Source organism: Furipterus horrens, unplaced genomic scaffold, assembly GCF_987537825.1.
Source record: "Furipterus horrens unplaced genomic scaffold, mFurHor1.1.pri manual_scaffold_1, whole genome shotgun sequence".
Classification (NCBI taxonomy): domain Eukaryota; kingdom Metazoa; phylum Chordata; class Mammalia; order Chiroptera; family Furipteridae; genus Furipterus; species Furipterus horrens.
This window is the reverse complement of record NW_028327171.1, coordinates 82,426,075-82,443,755: the sequence shown is the minus strand read 5'-3', so window position 1 is coordinate 82,443,755 and position 17,681 is coordinate 82,426,075. Positions and strand designations below refer to the sequence as shown.

Sequence of the window (17,681 nt, the reverse complement as noted above, 5' to 3'; positions counted from 1 at the left end):
TTACAACTGTGTACAACTAACAAAGATTCTAAGGTATTAATGATTCTACAAAGCATACATTACAATTCCATCACAAGAATCAAAATGGACTCCTAGCCCTGACTGGTGTGGCTCAGTTGGTCAGCTGTCGCCCCGCAAAGTGAAAGATCACCAGTTCAATTCCCAGTCGGGGCACATGCCTGGGTAGCGGGTTCAGTCCCCAGTCGGGGCACCAGTCAGGGCATGTAGGAGAAGCAACCGATCAATGTTTCCCTCTCACATCTATGTTTCTCTCCCTCTCTTTCTCCTTCCCTCCCCTTTCTCTCTAAAGATAAATAAAATCTTTAAATTAGAAGAATATGGACTCCTAATAATTAAGTATTTTTAAGTCTCCTAATACTTTAAATGTTGAAATTTAATCTTTTAAGGCAACAATGAGTCTGAATCCCTTTCCCTTCAAGTTATACTTAAATACTTCGATAGAACTCTAAAGTTCAAAAAGATGTTTTATTTACTAATATTCAGACGTAATACTAAACAAGCCATTTAGCAAATCAATTCATGCAGTTACTTTGAGGTTCATTTCAAACCTAATTCATTATAATATGACCTCAAAAAGAAAATGCTATTAAAAGCAAATAATCCAGGGAAAAAACAGATGCTGGTATCCATGGATAGTTACACATTGTTAACAAATACTCTTTAAACTCTTCAGGCTGAGAGATCCACTCAAGTTGGTGGTGTAGGCAGATGTGGCTCAACTCTTTGCCTAACCACGTCAAAATTATAACTAAAATATAGAACAACCATCAACCAGAACCATAAGAAATCGAATTGAATGAAAGTCTGACAACTATAAAATTTTTTTAAACTACATCCATCCAGACTGGTAGGCAGGGCAGACACAAAACGGGCTGGTCTCTCACCATATGTGGTGGATAAAAATTCAGGAGGGATATCTCAGGAGCGAGGAGTCCCTGCCCCACACCAGGACCTTCAGTCCAGGGTTCCAGTGCCATGAGCTTAAGTCCCCAAAACTTCTGGCTGCCAAAACCAGCAGGGATTAAGTCAGTGGAAGAAATTGCTGGAGCCCCAAGCAGTTCCTCTTAAAAGATCCCACTCACAGACTCACCAACTCAGACTTACTCCCTCTGAGCTCCAGCACCAGTGTAGCAGCTTGAAAGACACCAGTGCCAGACAGGGAGGAACTGAAGTGTCCGGCATCAAGACGAGCAGAGGCCATTGTCTCTTTTCTAAACCCTCCCTCCACAGAGCCAGCAAGCTGATGCCATGTTTGAGACTCCATTATCCTGGCTAACACTGTTTGACCCGCCTTGGAGATCCCGAGAGACTCCGCCCCACCCAACTTTTGGGCCCACTCAAGCTGCTTTTCCACAGGAAAGACTGGTCTTGGCTCATGCTTCACAACTTCCTAAATTCTATCACATAAGCAACAGCTGGCCTCAGAGAGCCCCAGCTTAGATTCACAGCCTGGCTTCACCTGGGAATTCTCTAAGCCCAGAACAAGTAGCAGCCATCTCAGATTGCTTTATAGCTCAGGCAGGGTGGACTTGGGCAAAACACAGGTAGGGGCTGACCTTGGCGTGCACCACTCGGGAAACCCCAGGGCCAGCGCACTCAGTGAACAGCTACATACCCCGGATGAGCACCGCCACCCTGCCCCAGCACAGATGATTCTCCAGAGAGGGCGAAGGTTGGTGGTTAGGGGTCAGAACCAGTCCTTGCAGCTAACTGGCCTGGGTAAATCCCTCCCATTGACCTGCCAACAGCAACTAAGGCTCAACTATAAGAGGAGGCTGTACTCAGTCCACACAAAAGGTGCACCTTGAGTACCCAGCTTGGGTGATAGGGGAGGCTGTGCCATGGGACCCTGCAGGACCACTACTACATTAGGCCACACTACCAAGACACAAAGTCAAAGCAGCTTTACCCAATAGAAAAAAATAAACACAGGGAGGCTACCAAAATGAGGAAGCAAAGAAATATGGCCCAGATGAAAAAACAGAACAAAACCCCAGAAAAAGAACGAAACAGAGATAGCCTACCTATCGGATGCAAAGTTCAAAAACTGGTGATCAGGATGCTCAGAGAAATGATTGAGTGTGGTCACAAATAAAGAAGAAGTGACTGTTATACAAAGTGAAATAAAGAACAATATACAGGGAACCAACAGTGATGGGAAGGAAGCCAGGATTCAAATCAATGATTTGGAACAAAAAAAAGAAATATACATTCACCTGGAACAGAAAGAAGAAACAAGAATTGAGAGAACTGAGGACAGGATTAGGAACCTCTGGGAAAAACATCAGAATCATAAGGGTGCCAGAAGGAGAAGAAAAAGAGCAAAACACTGAAAACATATTTGAAAAAGTAAGGAAAGTAAAATTCCCTAATTTGGCAAAGGAAATAAACATACAAGTCCCGAAAGCACAGAGTCCCAAACAAGCTAGACCCAAAGAGGACCACGCCAAGATACACAATACTTAAAATCTTAAGAGCAGCAAGAGAAAAGAAGAGTTAATTACAAAGGGGTTCCCATAAGGCTGTCAGCTAATTTCTCAAAGAAACTTTGCAGGCAAGAAGGGAGTGGCAGGGAGTATTCAAAGTGATGCAAAACAAGGACCTACAACCTAGATTATTCTGTCCAGCAAAACTATCATTTAGAATAAAGGGCAGATAAAGTGCTTCCCAGACAAGGTAAATAAAGGAGTTCATTACCACCAAGCCCTTATTATAGAAAATGTTAAAGGGACTTTTTTAAGAAAAGAACAAAACTATGCACATTAAAATGACAACAAATTCATAACTATCAACAAAAGAATCTAAAAAATAAAAATAAAAACAAAAACAAACTAAGCAAACCAGAATAGGAACAGAATCAAGGGTTGGGGATCATTTGGAGGGTTACAGTGTTCCCTCACTTATCGTGGGTATTACGTTCTAGTTCCCCCCACCCCCCGTAAAGTAGGAACCTTACATTTATTCTACACTCTTAAATCTACGTAACTTTAACAACATACGTATACTATACTGCAAAATCCCGCGATATAGCGAAAAATCCACCATAAATAATTAAATATAATATTTTTAAAAATCCTGCGATACAGTGAGGCCACAATAAGTGAACCGCGATATAGAGAGGGACTACTGTATTAGCTGCGAGGGTGAAGGGGGAAAAATGGGAAAATGGTGCAGGGATTAAGAAACATAATTGGTAGGTACAAAATAGACAGGGGGATGTTAAGATCAGTATAGGAAAGGGAGAAGCCAAAGAACTTACATGCACGGCCCATGGTCATGAACTAAGGGGTCTGGGATTGCTGGAGGGAAGGTTGTACTGGGCGGAAGGGAGCAAAGGGAAAAAAATTGGGACAAGTTTAACATCAGAATCAATAAAATATACTTAAAAATGAATACACAGAAAGAAAGTGGTATCCTTGATTGGATCCTGGAACAGAAAAATGACATTAATAGAAAAACTGATGAAATCCTAAATACTGTCTTATAGTTTAATTTAAAGTATTTTACCACTGTTAATTTCTTAATTTTGATCATTGTACTAAGGTTATGTAAGATATTAACACTGGGGAAAGTTGACTGACAGTAGACAAAACTGTATTATTTCTGTAATGTTTCTATAAATCTAAAGTTACTTGAAAATAGTTAAAAAATACTGTATGACATCTAAAATAAGAAAGAAAAATATATTATGAATTCCTAATGGTGGAATTCCAGATTAAATTGCATGAAGCAACAACCTAAAGCAGAGCATTTCACTTCACTGGAGGTACTAAACAGGATAATACTATAGTAGTCATTACACAGGTATGTAAAACTGGGTATAGTAGCAATGTAAGATTTTTTTAACCTCCTTCATTTTACATAAAGAAACCACATCACGAAAATCTGAAGTAAGGCCAAGACAGAAATAGATTACCTAAAGCCATATTCTCTGTGGTCTTATAAAGTACTCTTAATTCCCTCTCATGGCCATCTTTTTCCACAGAATGTACCAAATTAAAGTTCTCTGTGCCAAGTTCAAGTCTTCTGTGCATAACTTGAAATGTTTGAGAGAAAAGTGTCTAATAAATTATTACAATGTAAATCAGGGTACTATGCATTTAAATCACAAAATTCTACAGGAAGAAAATTATCTTTCTAAAAATGGGTTTTTGAAACACTTCCTGAGGTAGAAACTTCATTTTGCTTGTTTTGCTACTCTTGGCTTATAGAGAATGAATAAACAGATAAATAATTTCTTTTAAAAAGGTTTAAAAGGTCATATTCCAAATAGTAATTTCAGCACATGACTTGAGTATAACTGATATGTTTATGGTATTATAATGAATGTGAAGTGCTCTAATAGAGTCATCATCAAAGAAATACTATCTTACCTATTATATAAAATCTAAAACGAGGCCTAGAAAGTATACTGGTACTGTATATCTTACAATGACTTAAATAAGGCTGTTTCCAGAAAGGGTTTCCTGGCAAATCCTTGGTTAATTAGGATACACCATTCTCAAAAAAACACTAGCTACAGTTTTACAGTATTTTCTTTAAAATTTTATTTAAAAGACAAACAGCGCCCTGGCCAATGTGGCTCAGTTGGTTAAAGCATCATCCCTTACACTGAAGGGTCATGGGTTTGCTTCCCAGCAAGGGCACATGTCCATGTTGCGAGTTTGCTCCCTGGCCTGGGAGCGTACAAGAAGGCAACCAGTAGATGCTTCCCTGTCACATCCATATTTCTCTCTTTCTCCCTTTCCCTCTCTCTCTAAAAGCAATGAAAAAATAATGCCCTCAGGTGAGGATAAAAATAAATAAATAAAAGACATAGCAAAATACTTTCAATATTATTAACTCTAAAGATAATGAACAGGTTAAAAGGAAAAATAATGCATACCTTATGTAACTCAGAAGGTGAAGACTTTTTCCTTTTTCCTTCTGTGACAATTTCTACAAAGACATAATAAAAGATATCATTTAATATCTAAGTGAGATAAACAATGTAATAAATAAATCCTTTCACAGCCATCCTTTGCTTTCAACTAAACTTATTAGATTTAGAATTTACATTGATAATATTTTACAAAATCTGACAGACTAAAAACATAAACGTCAAAAAATAATCAAGAGTAGCATATTCTTATAAAATGTATCCATTAAACAATATATATATATAGATGATGATAATTTTTAAAAAGAGGCAAAATTGGCTCTAAGAACTAAATAAAAAATTCACTGGAAAATGTCCTAACATCCAATAGGTATTTAATAAATGTTGGTTGAACAATATAACCAGACAAATTCTCAAATTCTTATGATTGCGGTTGGGGGGCATGAAGTGGAAATTGAGAACTGGAAGTTGGAAATATTTTACAAGAAGTTTTAATTCTACTACATATTTACTTATCTGTGCACCTAAGAACAGCTTAAGTCTTTCCTCACCAACATTTTTCAGACTTCCAAAAATTTTTTATGATTCTTTCATTCAATCAGCAAATATTTATCAAATGTCTATCATCTGCCTGGCACTGTGTTCAGCACTGAGTACAGTGCAATGAGCAAATTAAACATAGTTCAAGCTTTCCTGGAACTTACAATTTCCTGGAATATATCAAAGAATATTATTTCTCATAATAAAAAGAAATGGTAGAAATCCACACATGTATAGTTATCTATTTATGATAAACACACCACCGCAATTCAGTGGTAAAGGGATGGTCTTTTCAATAAGTAATGCTGAAGCAATGTGATAACCAAATGGGAGAATAAATAAATAAACCTGACCTTTACATCACACTATACACAAAAATTAATTTTAAATGGATCAAAGGTTCAAATGTCAAAGAGAAAACAATATAAATAAAGCTTCTAAAATAAATAAATAAATAAAGCTTCTAGAATAAAAAGGAATGAAGTTATCTTCATGACCTGAGGTGGGCAAAGATTTCTCAAACAAGACATAAGTATTAATCATAAAGAAAAAGATTAATAAACTTGACTTCATTAAAATTAACAACTTCTGTTCATCAAACCACATCACTGAGAAAGGCAAGTCACAGATTGAAAAAAATTATTTATAATACATATATCTAAATATGTACAGCATGATGACCACAGTTAATAATACTGTATAATTTATACAGCTGACTCATACTAAAATGTATAAAGAACTCCTGCGCCCTTGGCTGGTGTGTCTCAGTGGATTAAAAACTGGCCTGGGAACCAAAAGTCACTGGTTCAATTCCCAGTCAGGGCACATGTTGGAGTGTTCAAGAGGCAACTGGCCAATGTATCTCATACATCGATGTTTCTCTGCTTCTCTTTCTCCCTCCCTTCCCTGCCTCTCTATTAGTAAATGAATAAAATATTTTATTTTTTAAAAAAAAAGGACTCCTGCAAAACAAAGGCAAGACAACCCAAATTTCAAAATGGGCAAAGTCCTAGGTATAATTCATACACCTGACTCATAAGAAGAATGTATAAAGAACTCCTACAAATCAAAGACAGACAATCCAATCTTCAAAATGGGCAAAAGTCCTAAATAGGGAGTACCTGGGGAAGGAAGGAATATTGACTGTGAAGAGATACAAGTCAGCCTTCTGAGATGCTGGAAATGTCCTATATCTTGATCTAGGTGATGACTACACAGATATCTCTACATCAGTATAGAGAGATAGACAGAGAGAGACAGGCAGGCAGGCAGACAGACAGACAGATATAAAACATTGATGTGTGTGAGAGAAACATCCATCGGTTGCCTCTTACATGCCCCCAACGGGGGACCTGGCTCACAACCCAGACATGTGCCCCAACCAGGAATGGAACAGGAGACCTTTTGGTTCACAGGCCAGCACTGCTTCCACTGAGGCACACCAGCCAGGGCTATAGTCATTTCTTTAAGCAAAACCTGATGTAAAAATTATTTTAATCTCTCTATAAACTTTTGATCATTTTAAATAGTTTTTACCCTTTACCTTGTTTAAATTCACTTTCTAGTCAATTTCATAGTATCTTTTTCTTACACTACACCTCCTCCTCATGGGTCAGGTGCTCTACATGTTCAAAGAAACCTCTCTAGGAACAAACTATAGAAATGATCCCTGTAAGTATAGTCTTTCTCCCGTCAAGATTAATATGGATTTTTTAAAAGTATCAATTGCTTAAATTACAATTCACTGACCCGGCAGGTGGCTCAGGTGGTTGGAACATGGTCCCATACACCAAAGGTTGTGGGTTCAATCCCTGGTCAGGGCACATACCTAGATTTCGGTTCAATCCCCAATCTGGACAGGTATGGGAGACAACCAATCAATATTTCTCTCTCATATCAATGTCCTTGTCTCTCTGTCTCTCTCCATCTCCATCTCTCTCTCTCTCTATCTGCTCCCTACTCTCTAACATCAATAAAGAATCCTCAGGTGAGGACTTTTTTTAAGAATTACAATTTACAGGTTACCATTTCAAAACTGATTTATTGAGTTAAAAGTGCTTTTCTACTGTTTTGTAGCATGTTACCTTATTTCTTTAATTAATACTATTGTGACTTCAAAAAATGTTAGGGGTTTATTCATTTGCTCTACCTTATATTAGGTTGGTTTTGGAGCATTTTAATAAACATAGAGAACATGTGCCTCTATTTGTGATCATCTGATATAGCATAATGCTCAAGAGTACAGATTTTAAAGCCAGACAACCTAAATTTATATCTTGCTTACTAGTTGTCACTTCTCAAAGACTCAGAATACCCAGCTTCTTGATTGTTAAGGCAAAAGTGAGATAGTCTATACTAAAAGTACATCATGTCTGTCATATAGTGCAAAATAAATGGTAACTTATTATTTTATATTAAAATATATGTATGCAAGAGACTTTAGTATATATTCATATTAGCAAATAGGAAAATCTCTAATTATTCTCCTTCTAAATATATGAGTCAAACAATTAAAAAGCATGACTTTCCCAAGTAACCTCTGGAATCACTTCATTCACATCCCACAAACATTTAGGATAATACCAGGCACTATTCTAAGTACTTAACACAAATTATTTTATTTAACCCTTATAAAAGCCTCATGAGATCAGTGAAGGTATTATCTCTATTTTACAGATACAGAATTTAGGTCTGAAGAATCCAAATAATGCCCAAGGTCACCATGTTGATCCATCACTGATCTGATTCCAGAGGCAGTATTCTTATTCATTATACTCTAGGCATGCTGGATGCTATGGGAATTAAATATAAGATAGTCCCTGTCAGAGTTAAAAGTAAAACAACACAGACTAAACAATTCACTGGGGCAGAATATATGATAGAAGCTGATAAAAATCATGTAAGAGTTGCAAAGGAAGAACCTGTAGAAGTTCAGCTTTTTCACTGAAGTCATATTTAAATTCTAATTAGTTGGGTTGTTTAATAAATTTTTGGATGCTCAGTCCTTCTGTCATTGGTAACCACTGAATATTCAGAAATGTTTGTTTTTTTTTTAAGTTTGAGTGAAAGAGGTAATTCTTAGAGAGGCAAAATTGAACTGAGCTTTGAAGTAAGTTTTAGATAATGACTGAGTTTTAGACAGGCAGCTAGAATGAAGCAGCTCACATTAACCAGCCTCCAAAATTAACGAAGACTCACATTAGAGTTATCCATCTGGGAGACAGATTTGAGACAGCACCATAACGAAGTTCGAGTCCAGATCTTCCTACCCCTAACATGTCCTGTGTTACATGTCCCTCTAATCTACTTTCCAATCCTCTGCCTTCCACCATCAGGCCTGGGAATCACATTCCCCACCCTACATACTAATCCCTACAACCTTACATCTCATGTAATTCAACTCCACCCTTTCATAAATATTCTTCCCTCTCTTTTCTAGTCCACTAAATCCCTTTCCAGAGTAATATAATTTCCTTAAGTTCTGAAGCTTTTCCTTGAACATTTCCTCTACCTTAGTTTAACCGAACTCTAGCTTTTTATTGACTATATTATTTTTTTAAGACACTCTCAAGATTCTTCTCCAATTTACAAAATTAGGAGTAGAGATTAACAATCTCCTCCCTCAACCACCACTTCCAATGAATATTCTATCTTAATTGCAGTAATTCCTTTTTTAAAATTCCCATAAATTGGATATATTATCTCACCCATATTTGTGATCACCATGTACTGAGGCAAGACCAGCTCTCTAACATTCCTAGACTATTGTGATAGTTGATTCATAGTTTTCCTATCATTATAATCTACCATCAATCTTAATTTCTAACACTTCTATTAACTGACACACTCAATACAAAGTATACACCTTAATTTACTCTAACAAATTTCCTCTACACATCCTCATTTCAGAAACATATATTCATGAATGGTTTCAAGGAAGTGTTGCACTTTTCAAGTTCTCAAATGTGAACCTCTCATTCTACAACATACTGTCCTTTGTACCTTCCCTTTCCTCACTCACACTGAACCCATTTTTTGGCCCCACATCCTGTCATACCCTTTAACCCTAATTAAAACTAAATTCATTTTTCCCCCCAAGTTCTTCTTCCTGGACTACTTATCACTGCTGAAGAAAGTCACACAATTGTAGTAACTGCAGTTACTACTACAAACTCAAAAGTGTTTTAACAAAGACTTTCAAGATTACTTAACAGTTCTTATACTTATCCCTAATTGACTTTCTACTCTATTTTGTGCTCCCAATACCACTTGGAAGTCTCTTTCTCAAAAGATTATCTTGCCTCCTGTTTCAGTAGATAATGAAACTGGGGAAGAAGGGAAGAATTTCAAAATCAAACGTGTTTCAGAAACACTGCATGCTCAGTCCCTCCTTTGAATAGGCACAATGTACAGTAGCAGAGCAAAGGCTCTGAAAAATCCTGCAGTAAATAAAATTTTCTGGTAACTACCATTGTCACACATAATTGTCCATGTAACCTTATTTTTTCCAAGGAGGCTCACTAATATCCTGTGACAACAGAAGAGGTTAAAATTATAAATTTGTAATCAGAAAGCCCGGATTTTTGAATCCTAGCTCTGCCTTTACTATCGCTAACAGTTGCTTACCCTCCCTAAGTCCCAGTCTTCTCATCTGTAAATAAGAAACAATAACCACCTTATAAGGCTTTTGAAAGAATTCAAGTTTGTAAAAGTCTTAGCACACTGCTTAGTACCTAAGTACTCACAAAAAAAAAAAAAAATGTACATTTAACTCAAGAGAGGAAGCACAGATCTTAAAAGAATGTTGCCTGAAGCAACCAGTTGAAAACCTAAAGTTGACTTGAATTTTCCAGTTTTAATTCAAAAACCCATTTGAAATTGTGATCTAAAATTCTAAAACATGTTATACTTTTGGACCTGCTATACATTTATTGTCATTGCTGTTAAAACATTTCTAGTGGTCCTTCTCCCTTGAATGAGCCATGAATTTAATTATTAATTAATTCAACTATTAATAAACCATCTCAGGTGCCAATACTTTTTTAAAATGTCTCCATCTAATTTACTGCTTTTGACATCCTGGTGAACTTGGAAATAAGATAGTCATGCTTATAAATAATTTTAAAATATAGATTCAATATACTCTGAGGGAAAGCTTGAGAAGCTTCTCAAGAGTGAACTTTAAACTGAGGCAATGGCTACCCCTAAAGTTTGTTAGGAAGCACACAAATAACATCAGATAAACAATGTGCATTTTCCTAATGAGTCTATTTTACTTGAAGGTTTTAGGGAAGAAAGTATTTAAAACAAACACTGATCTATTGGAGGCATACCTATCTCTACATATGTACTTTCTTCTTTGTCCCAAATATTGAGAGACAGTTTATTTAGAAAGTTAAAGGTAGCAGAAGTGAGCCAGCAGCTCAGGAAACAAGTTACAGAAGCAAAAGAAGGGCCCTTGGGGCTTAGGAGAGAGAAAAGCAAAGGGCCCTTGGAGCTTAGGAGAGAGAAAAGCAAAGCTAACACCCTGGAGAGGAGAAAAGAGGGTAGGGAAATGCACTGCCAAGAGGGAGAGGAACTATGTATGTGCCTTCAAGGGCAAAGAGCATCTCTAAAGTACACACACACACACACACACACACACACACAAATGACAACACTGATTGCTTATGAAAGGGATTTCAGGTTTTCAACTGCTTCAGGCAATGTCCCCAGAGATCCTATTGCAGATAAGGACTCACCCTTCCCAAAAAACTTTAAGGCCCTGGCTGGGTAACTCAGACGGTTGGTGCATTCTCCAGAATCGTCATGGTTGCGGGTTCATCCTTGGTCAGGGGACATACAAGAAGCGACCAAAGGACGTATGGATAAGTGGAACAAAGTCATGTTTCCCTCCCTTTCCCTTCCTCTTTCTTTCTCTCTCTTCCTCTCTCCCTCTCCCTCTCTCTCTCTCTCTCTCGCTCTCTCGGTGTGTGTCTCCCTTTCTTTCTAAAATCAATAAGTAAATTTTAAAAATGAGAAAAACGATACAAAATAACTGATTCATCAGGTGTTTGTGATGTACTACCCAAAACCGAACATAGTCGTTTAAACCGTAAAGCAATTTCAAAAACACAAATATGCTGAGAATAAAACACAACTTAAGGACGGCTTTAAATCTTTCGTTCGACTTTTTAATCACTTTTAGAAGACGCATAAGGAGGCTGGAAAATTAAAAGATGATTAAGCGGGCCAGTTCAGAAGAACAAGACATGTTGCTGCATTTCTCTGAAGAACGAAGAGTCAATTAGCAAGCCCCACCGTTCCACCTTCGCAGCCGCTACGATGTAACCGGAGGTAAGGCGGTAAGAAAGAAGCAAAGTCAACATCAAAGGAATAGAACAAAGTGGAGTCAGACGCTGAGAGGCTGGAAATGAAACCGGAACATTGGTGGAATTACGAAGAAGGCGTGGCAGGGCAGTGGCGAGCCAACGGGAAAGATCCAGGGGCCGATAAGGCAGGGTGTTCCCAAAAGGAGGAAAGAGTAAAAGGGTGTTGGGGTGATGAGCTGCGGAGGCTTCCGTGACAGCTCGGACTCGGCTTTCCACTCGCAGGGACCCGGGCGAACTCGGAGTCTTCCATTGTGCGCGTCCCTCCGCTCCCTTCCTTCTTCTCCCCTCCCCGTCCCCCCCACCCCCCCAGAGCCCGAGCCCTCGCAGCTCCCGGGGCCGCAGCACCGTCGCCGCCAGTACCTCCCATTTGCCCGTGGTGGGAGACAATCTGCTCCGACCCTTTCTCACCCGAAGAAGATCGACGTCGCCCGGCCTTCCCCTTGTCCATCGTACCCTGCTGCTGTGGTCGCAGTTGCTCTCGCTGTCACCTCAAGACCCCTCTGTTTGGGGGAAGGTGGAGGAGGGGGGGGTGGGAAGCAGGGGAGTGTGTGGCGCTTGCGCAAGAGTCGTCGCGTGCCCTCAGACCGGAAATCAGTCGCCCCTCCCACCACCACGAGGAAATTACTTCCTGGGACTTGTTTTCTCTACGGGTTGCCACTTGAAAGTGTGTTTTTGTTGTTGTTGTTGTTGTTTTCGTTTAATGGCCCTTTTTTTCATTGTCCGTTCCTATGACAAAGTAAGGCCGGATGCGAAGTTTTAACCCGAGATCTTCAGAGGCTCTGCGGACATGCAAGTCGAGGTTGACTAAAAAACCAGGAATTCTGCCAGTTCACTGGCTCCCGCGAGATGGCCCCAGGAATATGAGAATAAATCGTCACTCCTTCTGCAGTATTTCTTTCCTCGCGGTCTGTCCTATATATTTGTCCTCAAGGCGCTTCCTCAAACTGAGAAAAAGATCTAGTAATTGCTTTAGCATTTTGAGTTTTGAGTGAAAATAAATTAGGTCAGCTGAGGGGGAAAAAGCCAGAGGGCGACTATTTAAAATTCAAGCTCAGTTGGCTAAAGCGTGGTCCCTGTAAGCCAAGGTCGCCGTTTCATTCCCGCATCAGGGCACACACAAGATTCAACAAATGAATGCATAAATAATTAGAACAACAAATAACTCGTTTTTCCTCTCTCTAAAATTGACTTTTTTATAAGCTTTTTAAAATTTTTCAAGCTCCCAGATGTGCCCTCTTTGGGGGCACAACTACTCAAATCTTTTGCAGTAGCAGCTCCTCCCCTTCTTACCCCCTGAACCTATCTCCACTGTCCCGTTTTCTCTGACTTTCCAATGAGCTCACAGTAGCCCCGCCTTGCCTCACTTCTTTCCCATTACGTTCTTGAGAGGCCCTTCCTTGTTTCACTGTCCTCACCTTGCACTCTAAAAAGCAAATGAGTTCATTAATTAATTTAATTCAAGATTCTTATTTTTATAGCCCCCCCCAAACAATAATAATCTGGACATCAATTTCTTAAAACATAAAATGCTTAAATAGTGATAGAAAGTGGGTGGATGTAAACTGGAATTCTTTCAACTTTCATTACTGTAGTTAAGGGCATAGCCTTGTCCTCAATGAACTCAACTTTTATTATTTTTAATTTTTATTTATTGATTTTAGAGGAAGAGAGAAAGAAACATTAAGTTGTTGTTCCACTTAGTTATGCATTCAATGGTTGAATCTTTATATTCTCTGACCAGGGATGGAACCTGCAACCTTGGCATATCAGGAGGATGCTCTAACCAACTACCTGGCCAGGGCTGAACTCAACTTTTCAGACTATTTTTTAGTCCTTTCAAAGGGCCTATCAGTTTCAAAATTGCCCTATTTGATTGGCCATAAGGTACATACTTAAATAATTTTTTTTAATGTGTGAGTTTTAATCACAATATCCTGAACAAAATTCAGCAGAACACTTTAGCCAGAGGCAAAATGACTAGACTTGTACTGTTCCAAGCTAGGAGGATACTTGAATATAATATCCACTCCCCTCTCCCCATCTTACCGAGATCAACAAAGGGACTTTCCCAGGTTACCACTACAGCCCAGTCTCGTGCTGCTTCAGTCCTGCGTCTTAATTACTGTGAGGTCTGTGCTGAGGTAGAGGTAAGCCTCCAGGTGCTACTGCCTGTTGGGCTGGGGGAGGGCAAGGGGCGGGTAGCGGCTTCTTAGAGGGCAGGCATGGCTGAACAGCAGCAATACTTAAGGGCTTAATAAGATTGAAATTCACTACAAGGATTCATATAGAGGTCCTCGTTTATTTCTGTTTAACAAATAAAAACTTTGCTTACTGAAAAAATCTGAATTTTGTTTACTCATAAATCATCCTTTTTTAATTGAATAATTTACCTCAAGAACTAAACTGGCTTAATTTACTAGCCAATTTTATGAGAAACTAACTGCAAAAAATGGAAAAGCAGCTGAGAGATGGAAACATAAAAAGGGAAAACGTAAGTAAACCTAATCTGTTTCCACCCAAACTAGCAGCTTCCATAAAAGTGGTTTTAAAGTTTAGCAGTAAGAAGTAAACTTATGAGAAATGAAATTATAAGTAATCAAATTATTCAGCTTGCAAATATATCATTTAAACTTGTCACTGAACCAAATATAGCATTTCTACTAATACTTAATGAACCGATTTGTTTCTTTGAATTGGAGTTTGTTTTGAGAATAACATATTTAAAGGTAAATGACCTTTAAGCTCAAGAATTTCAAAGAATAAGAGGAAAAGACAAACAATGGCACAGGTCTTTTAACCAGTATTTTTATTGTTTTACCCTTAACAATCTTGACTGCAGAAATGACTGTATTGCAAACAACTAAAAGACTAAAAAGTTCAGTTTCTACTTTTGAAGAAATTATTTAACAACTTCATTTTGCCTTTTATGAAAGACTAATTAAATGATCTTTTCTTTTATAATGTTTCATGATGCTCAGTTGAAAGATTTATTTTTAAAAAATGAAGACAAAAAAAAGTGAATGATTTTTCATAGTATGGGGATGTCACTTATTTTATGTACATTTAATTTACACTGTATAAAGCCTTTTAAATTAAAATCATTTGAGATTAGAAATTCATCAGCCCAGCATTTACAAGAAGAGGAGAGGATGAACTGGTTTGATCTTAATGGCTATGGTTCTTTATTGAGTCTCAGAAATGTCTATTAAGTATTTTAAATTTTAGGTATTCATTGTATTTTTGTTTTAAAAGTAGTAGATATGATTGTAACAGTTTCAAGACCTAAGGGCGGTGTGAAATTAATCAACCCTTTATTTGACCCCCTGATTAACAATTTCTATGAAGAAAGATTAGTGAAATCTACCAAAGCCCCTTTCTCATTGCAGATGAATTAACTTTAAGTACAGTATGAATGTAAATAAGTTTGAATGCACACTGGAGATATCTAGACTTCCTGAACTGCTTTAAAATTTAAAATTAACAATCTGGAATTCCTGACATGGGGTCCAGGAAAGCCTAGATTTTGCAGAGATATTTGGAATACTGTGTCATGCTGCTATTAAACTCATTTTCACTAGTAGTTCATTCTTATCTTTAAAATATTGAGAATTTTTACATGAAGGAAGTTTTTCTTCCACAGATAAATTAAGTAACATGTGATTAATTAAAAGATGCAGATAGGATGTTTGATTTCAAAGGTAACATCCCTTTTAGGGCAATCAATAACTCCAACTGCCCTAAAATGGAGTAGCCTGTTACCAGAAGTTATGAAAACCTGCAGTAACTCAGGGTATTTGAACAGCAGATGGGTAATCTTTTGTCCAGGAAACTATAGAAGGAGTGGTATATGCACAAACCTTTAACCCAGGATCCATAAACTGTTATTTGGCCCTGGGACTGAGCCCAAGGTTTCCTATACATACAACCTCTAACTTCTTTGAAGAGTTCTATCTTAAAATGTGCTTATTTAGCATTTCTATGCCTTAATACATTTGGTTGATTTTATTTATTTATTTTTAGAGAGAGGGGGAAGGAGGGATAAACAGAGGGAGGGAAACCTCAGTGTGTGAGAGATACATCGATTGGTTGTCTCTCACATACCCCGAACTGGGTACATGGCCTGCAACCCAGGCATGTGCCCTGACTGGGAATCGAACCAGCAAACTTTCAGTTCACAGGCAGGTGTTCAATCCACTGAGCCACACCAGTCAGGGCGGTTCATTTTTAATAGAAAAATTTTATTTCATGTTATAATTTAGTAAAATTGAGAGTTTAGGTAGTCAGTTAATCCAATATGTAGCTGTCAGAATTACTTGAGAGCATCTTTTTTAAAATTTATTTATTCATTTTAGAAGGCGAGAGGAAAGGGGAGAGAAACATCAATTTGTTGTTCCACTTATTTATGCATTTATTGGTTGATTCTTGTATGTGCCCTGACCAGGGAAGGAAACCACAACCTTGCTGTATCAGGGACAACCCTCTAACCAGCTGAGCTACCAGGCCAGGGCAGGGAGCATCTTTTCTAAATTACCTGTTTCCAAGTCGCACCTCAGACCTTTTGAATGAGAATCTCCTAGAAGTGGGGCCTAATAATCTCTATGTTTAAGATTTCCCAAAAAGACATACTGGGTTTGTTGTTGTTGTTGTTTTTAAGTATGAAACTCTACTACTAAGCCCTGGTACAATAAAGATTAAATTTTTTTTTTAAACTAAATTACTAAACTATAAGTCCTAGAGCTGCACACTCAGGAGATAAAATCATAAAGAAATACAAAGCAGTGGTTACTTTTGGAGGGCGGGATATGGCACTTGAAGGCACATTAGGGATGATGGTTGGCAAAGCCAGCCTAGGATGGTTACAAGGGTTCTTCTTTCTTTTTTCTTTTCTTTTCTTTTCTTTTTTCTTTTCTTTCTTTTCTTTTCGTTCTTTCTTTCTTTCTTTCTTTCTTTCTTTCTTTCTTTCTTTCTCTTTCTTTCCTTCCTTCCTTCCTTCCTTTTCTTTCTTCTTTCTTTCTTTCTTTTCTTTCTCTCTCTCTCTCTCTCTTTTTCTTCCTCCCTTCCTTCCTTCCTTTCTTTCTTTTTCTTTCTTTCTTTCTTTTTTTCTTTTCTTTCTTTCTTTCTTTCCCCCCACCCTCCCTCCCTCCCTCTTTGTTTCTTTCTTTCAAAAACACTTTAATCTCCTAACAAATATACAATGAAATACGAGACTCCTCTCACTCCAGGAACCTCTTGTCCCAGTTACTCTACCCAAAGGCAACCACTATTAATGGTTTCTTGTCTGTCTTTTCAGAAACAAGATATTCTCTATCCACACACAAACATAAATGGATATGTAGTCCCCTACTTTTTTTGCTCAGTGACAGCTGTGTGGTGTTTCTCTTTATAATAGTTCACAAAACTATTAATTTTAAAATGTTCCCAAGGAACAAGTATAAATGACCCATGGATGTGGACAACCAAATGGGGATTGACTGTGGGAGAGGGGTGGAAGTGGGTGGAGCAGGGGAGAGAAACGGGGGGAAATGGGACAACTGTAATAGAAAAACAATTAAATAAATAAATAAGATTAAAATGTTTCTAGGGGATTCTGCTGCATACTCAAACTTGGGACCCCAAATATTTGGTGACATCTGATTTTTTTTCTTTCTGTCTTTAATACCCTATTTTCTATAGGTCTTTCCCTCAGGTGGGTTAAATTCAGCTTCATTTGTCATTCCTGGGGGAGAGGTAGGAAGGGGTAAGGGATACTATTTAGTTAATTTTTTTTAAGTATGGAACTCTCCACAAATGTGTGCGTCATTCTTGCACAGGGCCTATGCTAACCTTCTCTGTATTGTTCCAAGTCTAATAAATGCACTGCTGAAGCAGGC

At 38.0% G+C, this 17,681-nt stretch overlaps 1 protein-coding gene, 1 non-coding gene and 1 pseudogene across 2 annotated transcripts in view; all 3 read right to left on the bottom strand.

Moving 5' to 3' along the window:
• The window catches only part of SENP7 (SUMO specific peptidase 7), a 141,693-nt gene extending 129,339 nt beyond the window's left edge, over positions 1 to 12,354 (bottom strand). The window contains exons 1-2 of the mRNA XM_090276070.1: positions 12,220 to 12,354; positions 4,907 to 4,959 (exon numbers count right to left, since the gene is read on the bottom strand). Of these exons, the coding sequence (XP_090132196.1) occupies positions 4,907 to 4,959; positions 12,220 to 12,259 (93 nt within the window). The 5' untranslated portion in view covers positions 12,260 to 12,354. The remainder of the gene's footprint in view (positions 1 to 4,906; positions 4,960 to 12,219) is intronic.
• On the bottom strand, positions 6,975 to 7,125 carry LOC150021370 (small nucleolar RNA U3; annotated as a pseudogene).
• A 5,222-nt stretch (positions 12,355 to 17,576) lies between the features above and the next one.
• Positions 17,577 to 17,681, bottom strand: LOC150021368 (U6 spliceosomal RNA). Its single transcript, XR_016513485.1, has one exon. It is a non-coding gene; the product is annotated as a U6 spliceosomal RNA (small nuclear RNA).